We start from the raw sequence: 18362 nt of genomic DNA, 5'->3' as shown, positions 1-18362 counted from the left end.
CATTTTTAATTCACACTTTTCACTAGCTTTAATCAATACTACATGCTTTGACTGAGTTCCCAAGGGAATCAGTTCAGCAGCAGTCTTTATGCCTGCGCTCACTGCAGCCACCTTAGCATAAGTGGCCAAAGGGGTGGACATAGGCAAAACTCTTAAATCTAAATTTGTTTTTAACCTCTCATTATCAATGGTGAGATCAATCACCAATCGTTCCATACTGTTTCAAATTTTACCAGCTTCCACCACCATGAGGGGGGTAACGGTGGATCCCGACTTAAAAATATCTAGAAAATTATTTTTCAGAACACTCAGGTAATCTTAATTAAGCATACAGTTCGAATGCCCTGGGTTATTTACCGACTGAGAATCAGCTGCACCTTCAGGTGATCCCAGTTGGGGTAATTGCTTCCCTAGAATATCTACAAATTCGTCTAAAGGTTTTTTCAACCCAGTGTTTAGAAAGTCTGGAGCTATTGTTAGATTTCCAAGAATTTCCGATAGAGAATAATCATCAGACATCGTTATACTGGTTGACAGTTTTTCTGTTACAAAACTAAACCACACCTGGAAGAAACACCTGACTTTAACTTAGTCCAGTTAGCCGTAACAGTTTTTGTTCACACCAGGAGCAGTCCACAAGGAGAATTAGGATTAAACTATTTCTGGCCGCTGTACAGCAGTCACTGTATTTGTCCTTGCAATCAGTCCAGCAGGGTAAGATCAGTTCGAGTATGGCTACTTGACCCACATGCATTTGGCGTGTTAATCCGGATATGGTTCGTTTTACATTAGGAATGTACTACAATTGTCTTTCCCATACTGTTTCAAGTTCCTTATTTATGTGAAGGCAGTGGAGAAGCTTCGGGCAAAGATTAACCTGCAAGGGTCACTTCCATGCCTTCTCCTTGCGAGGCTCGCGACCTTGACGACGTACCTGAGCAGTCTGACTATGTGAATATAGTCATTTATTAACAGAATTTTCGAAAACAATTATTAAAGATTTAACCTGTTGTACCTGTCCTAGAGGTTGGAGATTAACACTGTATGAATGTACATTGTGTCCTCACAATAGGTAAACTTTCAACACCGTTGGCGACCTAGATCCGACCAAAAAACTATGTTGAACACAGAGCACAGTAAAATGCGACCGTACTGACTGTCATTGTCCCATTTCTCCCCAATTCTAGGGAGTGATCACCCGGTGATCACTCCCTAGAAATGGGGAGAAATGGGACAATGGCATTTGTCGTTTTTGTCATTAGAAAAGGAGCATCTTACAGTTAGCTCAGATGCCTATGCATTTAGCAAAGTGGATTTTATAACTGAGAATATGTTTATAGTAAATTTCTAAATTCTAGTTTTTGATTTTGGATTACAAATTTCAAAATTTAACTACTTCTTAGCTTGCTGCTTAAGGTACTGCTCTACATTCCAATGACAAGAAAAGTAAGTCTCTTTTTTTTAAATAAATGTTCTGTTGGGCATTTGTTTTCTACTAAAGGCCTGTCTCATCGGCATTAAAAACTTGATCCGTGCTCTTCAATAATTTTTTGAAATACCTCTGCATACTCCTTGGCAGCTTCATTATCAGCCGATGCACTTTCCCCTTGAATTCTTACGTTATGTAACAAGAAGTGGTTTTTAAATCGCTCAAACCAACCTTTACTGGTAACAAACACCGGGTTAACAGAAGATTCTCCATTTTCTTTTAAATGGTTATAAATTTTTAGTGCCTTTTTGTTTAACTAGATTTCCGTCTAATGGGATCCGTTTTTTACTGCTATCGTCAATCCAAATGCTGAGTGCTTTTTCATTTTCTCAATTATTGGTGCTCAGGGATGAGCTGTCATATTTGTGGAAATGAAAGTCCTGTAGCAACAGCAGTTCTAATTTTCTGTTCATTTTTTTATGGTCCAGATTGTTGCTTCATTTAAATTTAAATTTTTTGCAAAACCTTTACCCCTTTTTTAAGACGATTCAAAATTTGTATCTTTGATTCCTAAAGAAATAAAGTTTCTCTTGAGAGGTGCTTTTTTGCTTTCATGGACATAATTTAGGCCTGGAATTTAATTCACAACAAAGAACGAAGTTTAGTAATACATAACTGAAAAAATGAATAAACGATCAAATAAAAACCAAAATAACCTTACAAAAACCTTAAAAGTCACGAACTGCACGCTTCAAAGTCACAATTTTTTATGCTCTCAAACAAGCACAGATCCTAACCCAGGGATCTCCCAAAAAATACAGTGGACCCTTGCTTTATGATTGGCTCACTGTAATCAAATCACTTTATGATGGACTCTTTATAATAAAATACTGTTTTAAGCGGCGTTTCTAATAAGCAAAAATAGGAGGAATATTATCCACAGGCTATAAAAGTAAAGATATAAAGCATAAATTTATGACCTTACCAATTAACAAAGTTAAAAGATAAGTGAAAATCAGAACAATATTTTCCAGTTAGCAAAATAAAAATAAATTTATACTTACATACATAGCTTAATTAATACGTACTGTAATATGTACATACCAATTGATATTTCTGTTCACTGCTTTTTTTTGGTTGTAAAATTTAAAACAGTAAAAACAATAAGCAATTAATAACAAATAACAGAGCACGCACAAGTTGCAAGTGAGATAAGGAGTAATGAGTTTCTGAAAATTATTTGTTTTTATATGATTGAATATTTGATGGAAGGGGAAACACATTTCACCATAATAATGAGAAAACCCACAGAATTCCAGCTGTCGGTATATAGCAAATGCAAGAAGATCGAGTTTACTACTCGTTTAATAATTAGATTACACTAATAGAAAAGCCCAATAAAACAGAAAGTGCAAATTGCTTTATGATAGTGATCTACAGAAATGTGCTTTAGAAAAATATCACGAAGCGATAACGACTAGCGAGTCAACACTGGAGATTCACAAAATGGAATGGAAACGTTGAAAAATTACATCCAACATAATAGAAGGATTTTCCCAGCACAAAAGCAAAAAAATACCTTGTTATGTGAGATTTCCTGCAATTCTCAAACTGTGCTAGAGTGAAACCGTGTTATATAAGAACTGGGTTGTGGGAGGATTGTCACAATTCTCAAACTGTGTTATACGGGGGTTGCCTGTATTTATAACTTGTATGGAAAGTATTTCAGGCATTAAGGCCTAATGGTGCTGACTAGCAATTTCGTGTGCTAGCAGTAGCAAGTTTGCCATTTTTTTATTATTTATTTAATAATGTTAAATCCTAATTTTACTAATTAAATACTAAATCTGAATTTGTATGAACTTATATCTAAAGAACCATGTTGAGAAAAAATAAAATAAAAAATAAAAGAGCAATTTGAAAAGGAATATAAAAGGGTTAGAGAGGAAATGAAAAAATTACATTAATCCACTTGGCCATCTCTCCGCTACATTTTCAGGAGCTTAAAACAGGCAGATAGCCATACAAAATGAATGTCTCATGCATACACGTTCTGTAGTCCGAGTAAAAGTTTTATTATTATTAATTACCTATTTTCTGTTTTGGTATATCCCATTCAATTTTGATAATATGTGACCAAAAGTTAAATTTATTTTATGTTTGGTACTTACAGCAAACTGGGATTGGAACCCAAAGCCCAACAGGTATGCATCAACATAAAATACTGTAGTATTTACCTTAAATCTCAGAAAAACATTGTGGGTGGCAGTCGGCAGGGGAAGAGACTATATATCAGTCTGTGGCTGAATTTATAGAATGCAAGGGGCACCATCTGGCCAATTTGCTGGCCTGGCAGCCATCATGATGACTTTATCTAATTCTAGGTTTCTACAACTCTATGTTAATGTTGGAAGAATGGCAAATTTATATAATAACAGATCATTTTGATATTATAAAACGGTATTTGATATTTCCAGCTGTACTAGAGCAAATAATTGCTCTAGTACAGCTGGAAAACAAATTCCATAATTGTAAATGTTAATGTAAAGTCATTTTTGATAATATTAGGATTAAAGGTAGATACAGAGATAATTATATCTCTGTATCTACCTTTAATAGATACAGAGATATAATTATCTCTGTATATAATTATACAGAGTATAATTATATACCCCCCTCGTATAAATAGAATGCAGTACAATAATTGAAAAAATACTAAAAAACAATGCTGCATATGCTTAATAATTGAATATAAACACTAATAAACATGAATTTAGCTTTTCAGACTATTTATCTTCTTTTTATTCAGATTCCATGTTCAATTTGAACAATGGAGACCAACATTTTCCCACAAACTCTGTCTCTTGCTTTGTGAAATAGTTCTTGTGTCATAAGACCCACTGTCCTTTCTTTGATGTTATCGAGCCACTTTTTTCTTTGTCTTCCTTTTGCTCTTAAACTTCCCATGCAGGATTAGTCTCTGCAGGTCATATTGATGGCCTCTTATAATATTTCTTATTAATAAGATTATTTATAAGAAATGTAAATAGATAATAATACAATAATTGCTCTAGTACAGCTGGAAAACAAATTCCATAATTGTAAATGTTGATGGGCATGCTGGATGCAACATTGGACTGTAACTGGAATTTAACAATGTGCACCCAGCGTGACATTGGACTGCAAAGGGTTAAAGTAGTTTTCAGTACCCAATCTCTTTACATACTTTAGGCTTACACACAAGACATAAACAATATCAATTGCTGGATTTATTGAAAGTTTCAATAAAAATCTAACAGTTCTTTTGAAGCAGCCCAAATTATTAGTTCAGAACAGTTCAAATATAATTCTCTCACCAATTGAGTAGGTGTCGATGTTTTCACATTGCTGTTGCATGGGTATATTTTGTCATAAAAACAAGTTTTGCCTGGCAAAATGTGTTTTTATGCAATTTGTGTTCTGTTTTGTATTTCTTTTTGTTTACCATTTCTCACATGCTCTGGAACAGGATTGTGATTACCTTTACAGTTTGGATATTTTGTAAACTGAGGAAAACAGCCCTGATATGTGGTTTAAAAATTCCAAATTTTTTAACATTTATAACATCATATAGTAGCAGACTGTGTTTACACTATTTGGTGAGCCTGGTAGGCTGAGTGTAAGATTTACATTATGAGTAGAACTAGTACGCCATCTTTTTAAATTGGTATTTCTTTTGAACACAGAACTATTTGACTGCCTAACTCTTGGACAATTTCTTCTTCTGTGATGTTCTCCAGGTCCTGTTCACAAATGACACTGTCAGTACAAGTTGGGCTCAAAAGCCCAAGTGGTAGTAATGTATCTTAATTCAAGGTTACTCCTTAACTCTGGAGGTAAACTTGACTGCCCCAGAAGTGTTATCTAGTGACTAAGCAGCTGGAGAGTTTAGTTTGTTAAGAGTTGATACAAATTTGTATAATTAGGAAATGATGTTACATGGTGATTTTCCCCAAAATTTTTCTCTAAAAAACCAATTTTATACCATGTGGGTTTTCTAAAGATGTAATTACGGAATGTCGTTGGTCCATACTTAGACCTAATATAATTAGGAAATGACGTTACATGGCAATTTTACATGAAATTTTCCTTTCTAAATAACCACTCTTATACGATGTCGGTTTTAAAAATTTTTTTACAACTTTAAAAAAAAACAACTTTACAAATTTTTTAAACACAAGTTTTTTAAAAACCCAGTGGAAAAAGAGTGGTTATTTAGAGAGAAAATTTTCATGAAATTTTCTTTAAGTCAGTAAAGAGAGAATTCTTTTACTATAATGAGAAATCTGTATGTATTATGTATGAATACAAGTATATATATATAGAAATGCACTGCTTAATCACTTTGATATTCTTTTAATCACTAGATGATGGCGTTTGGGGCTGACTTTTGCTGGAATTTTTTTTAATAATTACAAAATATGCATAACTATATTATAAAACAGAGGCACAAAAAAAAACCTCCTTGAATGATCTGAAATTCTATAATTTTTCAATAGAACTAGTTAAACTTGAAAAAGTTTGTTTTGATTATGTTAATATTACAAATTTGAAATCTTACCCAATAGCATTAGTGAATGCCTAAAAACCTGATAAGAACTAAGTGGTCTAATCTTTTGGGTAAATACCAGATATACTGCAAACATTGTCATGAGAAAACCAGTGAAACCACCTAAGTCCTGTGAAAATAATAAAAGAGCAAACAAAAATAGCATTTTGGCAATTTTATTCTTAATCACAGATAAAATAAATTTTCTAATTACCAAATTTGTCTTCATAACATAACAGAACTATTGCAAAGTTTAATAACTATACTTTACAATATATACTTGTTAACATATATTTCTACAACTCATAAAATAGTTTGTTTTTATTTCTAGAATGCATAAAGCAAAGGACATTAACAAATTTACAAATTTATTGTTACAACTAGTGATGGGCATAACTAAGTGGTCAAAATCGATTATGACTAATAATCAAAAATGGGGGGGGGGGGGAGAGAGAGAGAGAGAGAGAGAGAGAGAGAGAGAGAGAGAGAGAGAGAGAGAGAGATATGCGTCATAAAGAAATATAGAACTTAAGCTTTAGTTCTGATAGTATCAGTTGAATTCAGTTCACAGTCATTTTTTTATTCCATAATTGATTATGGTAATCAATACTCAATTATGAAAATAATTTGGTTATACCAATCAGTAGTTACAACAGCCAACACAGCACACTTGACTAAAAATGAGCCTCACATTTTTTTATGACAGTGGGGCAAAAAAAAGTATATATTTCCTGCATATCTTTTTGTTTTATTAGGCACATTGGCATACATGCATAAAGCACCTATCATCTTCACCATATCTGTCCTTCTGCATGAAAAAACTCAAACTTCTAGTGGATGGATTTTCATAAAATATTATATTTGGTCCTTTTAGAAAAACTTGTTGAGCCACCCAACTTTCATTAAAATCGGAACAACAGAAATCAGGAAATTATTTATTTGTCTGTCCATCCATTCTGCATGTAATAACTCAACTCCTAGTGCATGAATTTTCATTATGCTTTATATTTGGCTGTGGTATAGTGGCTTGATGAGTAAACCCAAATTTCATTAAATTCAGACCAATAGAAATGCATCAATTATTTATTTTTTTAAAATTCATATCACATAGGCTCATATACAGTGTTATCAATCAGGAATTTTTACTATTTGCTAATGCAGCTAAAATGTAACCCACTACATACATTAACTAACTTGTATAATGCAGATTCAGTGTATAAAACAAGTAGATATACAGGAAGGCTTTCCCAAATTATCAGAGCATTTAATGCTTGATAATGCAGATAAGCGAACTGAAAATGAAGTTTGAGATGAATTTGAAATTTATCTCCTTCATATCCATTTCTTAAAAGAATAATCTTCAATTTATGAGTATAAACTGAAGGGTTTATTATTATTATTATTATATTAAACCGAGTCAGAGAGGTGTAAAAGATACAGAATACAAGAACATTATCATACTTTTTGGTCAATATGGATCTGAACCATGGTCAACTTCAACACACATACCACTGTAGTCCCACACTTGGAACTGAAACCTGGGAAACCTAGACTCATTCATAGACATCCAGAATAGGGTCACAGTTCATGAAAACACATGAAATAATATCCCCTCCCCTCCCTACTCAGCAGCAGTGACATCAAACATGGGCATCAATCCAACCTATTTAAAATCATCTGCACAGAGGTGTACTTTATGTGAGAAGATTTATGGTGGATATTCTATTGTGTGCCTAACACTGTAGGAGAAGAAGAATTTGGACACTTGAACACTGTAACTGGACCGCTAAGGAATGTCACTGCATGCTCTTTGCAGATGAGTACAGTCAGTCCTCGTATAGCATGATAGTTGTGTTCCTAGAAACCCTCATGCAATATAAACAACAGGTCCTATGGAAAAAATAGGGTTAGGTGCCGGCCACCCAAGATTGAACACACATTTGTAACCAAAACATTACCAAACACAATAAATTGTCGTAATAAAATACGTAAGTATTTTATTACATAATAAAATATTGCTAATGCTTTTACTTCTATCGTAAGCAAACTTGTTTTTTGTTTGATTTTCTATCCAAACAGATGACAGCCGTTCCATCCCTTCCAACTCTTTGCGTCTTGATCTAATGGATTTTAATTACACTTTGAGTTGTTCCTGCTATGAAAGTTGTTTTTATTTTCTCTGCATTCTTTGAAATTCTCGGCATTGCCTCATTTAGGTCTGTAGCACGTGCAGTATCACATGGTCTTTCATTTCGCTCAAAGTGTTTCACAATTTCATATTTTTTCTCTATCGACAGAAGCGGACTGGCCATATGCCTTACCGAGGAAACTCCGGTGGGCCGGAGGCTGATGTGATTTTGGCCATAAACCATAGTATGAGGCCACTACAAATTTTCGATGCAGTCCGCCTCTGTTTATCGATATTGCTTTTCTTTTTCTCTCTGAATCTGCAGTGTCTTCACCACGACACTTCCTTTTCACACCTTTTAAGTACAGTATTTTACTCATTTTTGGGGAATAAAGCACAATTAAAACGAGAAGGCAAGCTTGATACACATAAACAAAGGCACGCCTGTAGCATCTGAATAAACAACAGAGATACACTATTAACACCTCACATTTTACTAAAGCACATTTCTAGGGGTTACTACCATAAAACAATAAAAACAATTTCTAGTTGCGTTTCTGCTAGTGGAATCTGTTATAAACTGGTAGTAAACTCGATCTAATTGCATTTGCGATTATACCGATAGCTGGAATTGTGTTGCTTTTTACGTTATTATGGTGAAATGTGTTTCCCCTTCACTGATATAAAAAACAAATACATTTTCAGAATCTTCTCTTCATTCCTATCGTGTTGCGTTCGGTTGGGGTGATTCCGTGTTCGACTGCCATTTCTTGTAAACACAAAGGCGAATCGTGCATAAGCGAATTCGGTTCGTGTTATATAAGATATCGTTCCCCTATTTATAAATCGTGTATGATCGAATTTGTGTAGTGTAAACACGTGTTATACGAGGACTGACTGTACGTACAATCTGTACTCAGATTCTTATTGGGTCCTAGAGGGGTGCAAAAGAGGAACCCGAAACAATCCTCTGTATGTACAGAAATAGTCAGTTTGATAAAAGTGGATTGTTCGGGTGGGGTGGGGTGGCATTAATCTCTGTGGTCATACAAACATCCACATCTTCAGGAATGGGGTTCTGACTGCTAACAGGTGTAAGAGATAAGATTCTACAGCCCATAATCCTTCCCCAAGTTGATGATGTAAGCAAACAATTTGTTTCCATGGATGACAACACTCAATTCCATAGAGCATAGCTAGTCAACAATGTGTTGGAAGATGAGGATATTATACATGTGGATGTAAATAGACATACCCCACAGGCACTTTTGGGAAGCCCTAGGAAGACATGCTGCAGCTCCTCCAGGCTGTCCAATAATAACTTAATTAACTGGAAATAGTAATTGCACAAGAGTAGTGACTAATTACACAACTCATTGATGCCTTAATTTTATAGATTCATTGTAAGTGCAATACAGATCTCGTGGTTACTAGGAACCATACATCATACTAAAGTCATTGTCTGGGAACATGCTATCTGCAGTGGTGACAAAAAATTTTGTGCAAACTTAAAATACTTTTGCTTCTGATATATCATTTTTTCAACAAAGCCACGATTACTGTTTGCTCTGGAACTGCTTTGAATGTTTTAGATATACACTGATTGGAACTTAGCTTCAACTACATCATGAGGTAGGCATGTCATCATATTTACACAAATACAATTTACAAATGCTATGATCCCCAAATTGTTTTGGCCAGTGTAATACATGATCCAGAAATTAGAGCAATATCAGTTAGAAAATTAGTGAATAAAAAATCAAATGCACGGATAGTCCCTTTTTTGAAGCAGTACTGGGTTAGATCCCCCTCCCCCCATACTTTTCCTTCAACCCATGCACGGTACTAAGTACTATAGGTTTTGATACCTTTCAATGTTTGGGGTTTTCATAAAAAAAAAAAAAAGATGTCTCAGCATCCTCAAATATATTGAAATTTGCTCCATTTTTATTATTATTTTTTTATTTTATAACTGTTTATGCATGCACCACAGGAACAATAATCAGCTAAGTTGGTAACCACGATGGACCTGACACATGTCTCCTGAAAATAACTGTTGCAACCAACCATTAAATACAAAAATATGAATTATTATTGTCTGAATATCAAACTTTTCTCATAACACATTTCAGCATTTAACATCAGTTCATAGACACTCTAATATTCTACAATTAGGGTGGGTGGTTACAATTTTTAAAGTTAATACTCTTTAACTATGAGCTAGACAAAGCTTTAGAATTAACAAAATTACAAATATTTTCATCGCAAAGGGCCCTGTTTAATATGTGCAGATTTAAACTTGTTCCTGTCCTTTTATTTTAAAATTCCAAACTTAGTTTCCAAGCTTACTAGCTCCAGCTTGCTTAGGCTGGCTAACAACAAAGTTACACTGGTTTAATTATCCCATGTAGAAAAAAAAATTCTGCCTCTTTAGATAAATTTATAACAAAAACTTTTACCTTGAAAACTCTTGCAGGCTCATCTTGACAAAATTTTTGCCTCATAACTTTAGTTTTGAACCCACATAAATAAATTTATGAGTAAAGGACATTTATGAAGAAAACCCTTCTAATGAGGTGATCTGCACACAGTAATAGCTCTAATATTTGCTTCACAGTTCACTTAAACAAACATAACTTCAACATAACTCATAAGAAAAGTAAACTACTTATTAAACCTATCTTCTCAATGCAAAGCAAGCTTTACTCCTTTAGAACAACATTATCATATTGATAAACTTTGGTTACTTAACTGGATATTCAAAAATTCCTTTTTAACTATGTTACCATATATTACTTCATATTTTCTATGCAAGCACTAACAACTGCAAGCAGTGAAGAAATGAAACAGAATTCTTTCTAGGAAATAATAACATACCACAGGAAGTAAGCTATCAAGATACAAGCAGCAAATGTATGTGAACTTGTGAATATTCCTTTTATTAACAATCAGTTCTTTAATAACCAAAATCTATATTAAATATACAAAACTTATTCAAAGTTATACTAATGGTCTACTTAAAGTGGGATTTCCCAACACACGTTTTTATTTTTATTTTTTTATCAAGGAAAAAAAATAATAGTTACAACATACGAAACAAATAACCAGAGACGAACTCAGAATATGATTTCAGATTTTTCTTTCATGTTCTTTGATGAAGAAAAGTTCACTTTCTGGAAAAGCAAAAGAATTCTCTCTCAAAATATAATAATGAACGCTTTTCTCGTTAATAAAGGTATTTGTCCTTATGACAATGCAATATACTTTGTTAAATTTGTTAATTTGATTTTTTAAACATATCAAAATACAAGAGGTGCTTCTTCACCCACTATCTGCATATGAAACAGTAAAGAAATAGCATTATCCATCTTTGCTTTTCTCAAGGAGAAATATACAAGGGCTAGTCCATAAGTAATGCCTCTTGGGTGCCACTTTTTTTTTGTAACTGAGTTAGCATGTTTTATAGAAGTCACTGACATTTGTGACCATCCAAGAAAAGCAGAAGACCAAAGTCTGTGTGCAGTGAAGAAAATGCTATGATTTTGGATGAAACGAAGCACAGTAACAATGTGTGCAAAACCACATACATGATGCTAGCACTAGGGTTTTAATCATTTTATACAATTAGACTATAGGAAAACATGACATCTCCATAGCCAGGTGGGCAGGAGCAGTAGTGCGTAGTACACGCTTCTTGATCGGACCGGGGTTCGAGCCCGTGGCCACCAAATATGGAGGATACGGAAGGTCAGGGAATGACCACCGCATATCGCCAGCCCGGATAACGGGTGAGGGTTGGCGTCAGGAAGGACATCCGGCCGTAAAAATTGCATGCCAAAACAATAAAAACGCTGACCCCATATATAATGGGAAAAGGCGAGGGGGAAAAAAAAAACAGACTATAGGAAAATATGCTACAAATGAGTACCAATGCTGTTAAGAAAAATGAAGGTCTCCAGGCAGATTTGCCAAGACCTGTTGCAAGAGTGCAATAACGTTCAAAAAGATTTTTTAAAGGACTGATAATTGTAATGAGACCTGGATCTTCCAATATGGCTCTTATTCAAAATTCCAGCCTATGGAATGCACACATCCATCTGGCACACTATGGCCATAGATGCTGATGCACCAAATAAATCCCCAACCAACAAACACATCCATCATCTCCAGTGAAGAAAAAAACCTAGAACTGCCAAATCACAAAAATTCTGACCATAACGTTTTGAGACAAAATTATGGTCACAGCGTTAAAGACAAAATTGGGATTTCTCAGACCCAATTTTTGTTGATTTTTTACAGAAATGTATAGATATTGGACTATAAGTACAGCTATTACCAAACATTTGACTGTCAGCATTTGAAGTGGGCAGACATGTCTTCATAGTGCTCCTAGGAAGTGCAGGGAGAGCATAGTGATTAGAGTTAAGGAGGTTAGATAATTGCTTTTAAATAATTTATTAAATATATTGTAAAGTTTATTTTGATATAAGTTTTTTTTCCTGTAACAGTTTGTAAATTTAATTTTTATAAATATTATAAATATATATTTTTTAAAAAGTTACTTTCTGTAATATTTAGTAAATTTTAAGAATGGTTGTGACAAGATCCACCATGAACATCAGAGGGTACCATGAATAATACAGAAATAGCTGATGCCGATTTCTGAATGAGCCATGATTTCATCATTTGCAGAATCTGTGGCATGCATTTCAAGGTTGACCTAGTGGATAATCATAACTCACCTGGCAATTCTTTTCTTTGTCACTGTTGTACAGAGTGTACCGATCTAAAGTTAAAATTTGGTGCATTGCTAGAAGAAGTTGAGTCACTGAAAACACAGGTGCTTGCCCTATAAAATAATGTAACTGGAAGCTCATTAGGGACTCAAGATTCTAGTAACCCACCAAGTGATGCTGTTGTTGTTATGTTATTTGGTTTTTAGGAGCATTAGCAACTAAGGCCATATTGCTCCGGGATATGCGGCGGTCATTCCCTGACCTTTCCGCATCCTCCGTATTTGATGGTGACGGGCTCGAACCCCGGTCTAATCAAGAAGCGTGTGCTATGCACTGCTGCTCCTTCCCACCTGGCTACGGAGGCGCCGAGATCCAAGTGATGCACTCCCGATTCGGACCCCAGAGCAGAATAACCAGGTGAAAACTGACTTTAATTGCTATAGAGAAATTTACAATAAGAAAAAGAAGGCATTAACTAAAACTTCCTTCATTCAGTTCTGAAAAGGCACAAGCCTGTATTTCATAGGAGCCATTAACCTCAAGTGCCTGAAGTAACTTTCAATTAAATTTTCTTTTCAATACTACTTTTTGTATGTTTTGTATATTAATTGGCTTCAAAATACATATGTATATTAATTGGCTTCAAAAACTGTGAAATTAATTTTATGTTTTATAATAAATTATATGTATTAAATTGTTTAAAAATTATGTAATAAATAAACATTATCTAAAAACATTGTCATTTAATTTGGCCATAAATTGGCAAGGCAACAGTCATGTGGTGTTCAATTTGAGGGTGGTTATGTAAAATTCAATATTTTAAACTTATTTCATAACCTAGAAAATGCATAAAATGGTATAAATGAGTTTTGTCTATAATGATAAATAACATTTAGCTAACTGAAATTAAAATATTTTAAAATATCACTTTCCATACCATAAGTTGCACTCAAGTTTTAGAAAGAGAATTGTGGGGTAAGGTATTTACTGCATATATCTGAAACATAAATACATGCAATAAAAAAATAAAATAAAATAAAATAAAATAATAATCCTTATTGCATTCTATTGTATCCATGAAATTTGCAATACATGCCTAATCCATATATGAGGGGCAGTCAAAAAGTTCTGAGAACTATAAGAGACATGGGTACAAAATTCCGTTTATTTGCTTTTCAATGTATTCACCCAGAAGTTCATAACACTTATTGTATTTAATCTGCAAAGAGTTGAATCCTTAAAAAAAATAAAAAAATCAGGTTGGGCAACAAACCTGGTTGACTTCCACAGCTGTTTTTAGCTCTTCATCATCTTTAAAGCGAGTTCCATGAAGCTGAGACTTGAGAATTCCGAACAGATAATATTCTAGAGTCAGATCTGAGCCAAAATTCATGAATGTGGATTTGAGCAATTCATGGCTATTCAAATTCACATTCATAAATTTTAGCCTATACAACCTTGGCTTTGTGCACAGGAGCACTGTCATAGAGAATGCAAAACCTGATAACCCAACTTTCCTTAAAGTGAAGCTTTTCACTTTGCCATAAAACTGGTATAATATCCCAAGTGCAAGACTGAAGCAACTCACAATATGAGCTGCCTCAGTCTTGCACTTCATAATATGAGGTCAATACAATTTGTAGCAAAATTATTTTTATTTTACCTGCTTACACAAACAAGGCTTTTTGCAGCTGTTGCACATTAAAAAATGTAGATCAAAGAGATCTACATTATACGTGTGCATATTAATTTATAAGGAAATTCTAAATTACCAATCAGATTACAAATCCTGAATTTTAAAACATTTCAATGAAGCTAGCTAGATTTCTGGATTTTAATATGGAATCCCTACATCTTGCCAAAATGCAGTCCAAAATTTCTAACTTTACGCTAACAATTTTGAAATAGGACATTCTGAACTAAGATATTTTTAAGTCTCTTAATTCCCATTATTTATGTTAGTATAAGAAACTTCTTTTAACAATTTGGGGTCTTATTTTTACCTGATGAAATGACACTAAAATAAAATCAATAAAATTAATCAGAATTAAAACAATTATTTTGCTGAAATTTTTAGGCATATATGCTACATAGACATAAAATGGAAAACATAAAGAGCATCTAGCAAAATTTTGTGTTTCCCTGCTGCATTCCTAAGAAGATGGCAATAACTATTTTCCATTTCATAAAACTGCAATCAATTCTTTTGGTGACACTGGCATACAGACACTTTAACATTATCTTGAAGGAGATTCTACTGTTGCAGTCTTGAGCCTAAAAGTTCTACCTTATTTTCTGGTAAATCAAGGTCTCTGTGAAGATCATTTTATTCATTTTGAATAATCTTATGTGGCTCTGCAGAGGGGAAATTGGAAATAAAATCAGGATCTGTTGATGTGTAGGGTTCAGGAGATTTATCTCAGCCATAACCTGACTCTTCATTAGATTCTAAAATATATTCGGCTGGTGACTCACGAACAGGAAGTCCTTCTCTGTGGGGTACTTGGTCGAATAGCAGATGTTACATTTGGGTAGCTTAAAATCCACTTTTTCTTCTTGGAATTCCCCTGCTGAGGAAGTGGTCACAGAAACATAACAGTCCATTATATGATCTGAAGGCTCTCTTCATATCATAGGCATGGCAATGGAGTAATGGGATGCTTCTGTGGTCCAAATGTCACTTCATCACAAATATAATAAAAATTAACTGCACTATTTACACACACAAATTTTTTGCTCAATCCAAAATAACAAGTGCAGCATGGACAGATGCCTGGCTCAGGCTGACTGATATGTCTAGACAGGAAATAGTGTAATGAACAGGTGTGCTATGCTAGTTTGCGCCAATGACTGCAGTGTTGCCACATACACCATGCCTCAAAGCAAAATTCTCCCAAAAATTAGGCAAAAATGCACTGAAAGTGACACATACAGTATCGTCAAAACTAGAGCTAATAATAAGCTTTAACTGTCATAATCATATTTAGCACACTAATATTAGTCGAAACTGACTAATTTTATTATCAGAACATTTTAGCTGTTGACCAGTGTAATCTTAAATTTCAGAGTACTATAATAAATTCATCATGTAGGTAAAGCAACTCAGTTTCCTGCATTTTAATAAGTAACCATGTAATGTCCTTCTCTTAAGTACATTGTAAGGTCTTAAGTATGTAATTAATTAAATATTTCATTAATAAGAATATCCGTATTCATGATATTCATCCCATACATGCAATAATGGTTGTGATGTTTAGTGCAAACCAAGGTCAAATATGTATCTATGTTGTGCATCTGTAAAGTGCAAGTGTTCTAAAGGTCTGGAAGAAAAGTGTAAGGCAAAGAACATGTTTTCATGTGAAGTTAGCAAGTCTTGGCGCATAACAACCTTAGATGCTAATGTGCCAATAAATCAAAATCCAATCCAATCCAACCTGAAGTGAGCAGGTGAAAATGCAAAGGGCCCTTCCACAAAAATCTTTAAATGAACTATATGAAAAGTCAGTCCACCAGTCACTGAACACATTAAGATCTGCCCATTTAATAAGTGGAAAAGAGGTATCCTGAATTCAAAGCAAAATCAAAGCTGTTTCTCCTCAAACAATTAAGATATATTTTCTAATCAATTTTATTCAGCAACAAAATGGACATCCCTCTGAGATCAGGCACATAATAAGTCTTAATTCTACTTCACTCCAATCAACTATTTGAAAACTCTTTAATATGCCAAATTATATTTACATAAAATTGGATAAATAAAACTGATGAACATATCTGGCAAAAAGGGAGCACCATAAAAATAACAGTTCAGTGAATACCATAAGATATGAAAGTAACAAATAGTGTCGATGTTGGTTGGAAGTTATGCATATGCAATATGAGAGATATTTAATAAACAGAGAAAGGGAGAACACATATTCAATATGTTTTTGTATCTCTCTACTGTGTTGCAATAAAACCCAGTAGAAACATGAAAGAGAGGGGAGAAAGGGGAAGAAAAATCATATTGGAATATGATAATGTGGATGCTGAAAATGTCAATCATAGAGTTGCATGAGATCACACAGCTAACCAGATGTATTCTGTTACGTGGCTTGTAATTTTTAAGTTAATTCTTATTGAAAAAGACAATATTTTTATGTCAAAAGCTACTGCTTGCATCTTCAATTGTTTTAATAAATTTTAATTATACAATATTTGTGTATTTTATTGATATATTTTAATATTTTTAAAATTTTAGTTGTAGAGCATATCACTTATATTTTTGGATTTTATTTATATAATTTTATGCAAATGTCATTCTGCACATTAAAGTTTTTAAATACAGTTGGTAAGAGTGAGGCAGAATTAACATGTAAATGGATGTTGTTTCTTCTAAAACATACTTAGCTCATTTTCGATTTACTAAAGGTAAACTGCACAAAAATATCATATATACATACAGCAATATATCTAGTTTATGAAAACCAAATGAGAAAACAAGTTGTATAATCAGTAGCCACCCAATTAAATAAGCATCATGAAAAGTGGATTCCAAGCATGGTGTTTAGCTACTGGGCAAGCTTCCTTTCATGTAAACCTGATGAAGGTATATCAGGCTTAATGTTGAAGTTTCCAGATGATACAAAGGTTGGCAGGGTTGTTAATGACAGTAATGGCAGTGTGCTACTGCAACAGGATCTAGATAATTTGGGCAGATGGGCTAAGAAGTGGCAACTGAAGTTTAACCTTGACAAATGCAAAGTACTGCATATGGGTAGAAGTAACCCCAGAGAAACGTACCAACTGTGTGGTACTACACTTAAGGTGGTAGAAAATGAAAAAGACCTGGGAGTAATTGTGCAGGCAGATATGAAGTTTTCTGAGCAATGCAGACAGGCTGCCAGGGCAGGTCATGGGGTTTTGTCAATGATATATAGGAATTTTGCTAGCAGGGAAAAGGAGGTGATTATCCCTCTGTATAAGGCAATGGTCAGGCCACACCTTGAGTACTGCGTACAGGTCTGGAGGCCTCATTTTAGGAAGGATGTAGATTTACTTGAGCGTGTACAGAGAAGGGCAACAAGATTGGTGAGGGGAATGAAGGGATCCTCTTACCAAGAGAGGCTTAAGTTCTGCAAATTGCAGTGGCTGGAGACTAGGCACCTGCGCGGTGATCTGATTGAGGTATATAAGGCCTTGAATGGGTTGAGCACGCTGAATTCTGATGGGATTCATCCACTTGTTCAGATTACGAACCTAAGGGGGCATAAATTCAAATTAAGAAAAGACAGATGTAGAATAGATGTGCAGAAATTTGCTTTAGCCAGCGGGTGGTTAATTGCTGGAACAAACTTCCATCTGTCGTTGTGGAAGTTGATAGGTTGAATAAATTTAAGGAGCAACTGGACAGGCATTTGGAGGGAATGGTGTGATTTTTTTTTTTTTTTGGCTGATGCTGCATAAGTTCATACACATGCTTTCTTGCATCACATGCCGCCA

General features: G+C 34.2%; 1 protein-coding gene across 1 annotated transcript in view; it reads right to left on the bottom strand.

The window, feature by feature from the left end:
* Nucleotides 1-18362, bottom strand: part of LOC150083336 (nucleolar protein 6-like) — a 485807-nt gene that overhangs the window by 368779 nt on the left and 98666 nt on the right. Inside the window, exon 8 of the mRNA XM_090377194.1 lies at nt 6030-6147. Coding sequence (XP_090233320.1) covers nt 6030-6147 — 118 coding nt within the window. The remainder of the gene's footprint in view (nt 1-6029; nt 6148-18362) is intronic.

Source organism: Mastigoproctus giganteus, chromosome 7 (assembly GCF_048544385.1).
Source record: "Mastigoproctus giganteus isolate SK-2022 chromosome 7, ASM4854438v1, whole genome shotgun sequence".
In the NCBI taxonomy this organism is placed as follows: Eukaryota; Metazoa; Arthropoda; class Arachnida; order Uropygi; family Thelyphonidae; genus Mastigoproctus; species Mastigoproctus giganteus.
This window is presented reverse-complemented; position numbering and strand designations above follow the sequence as displayed.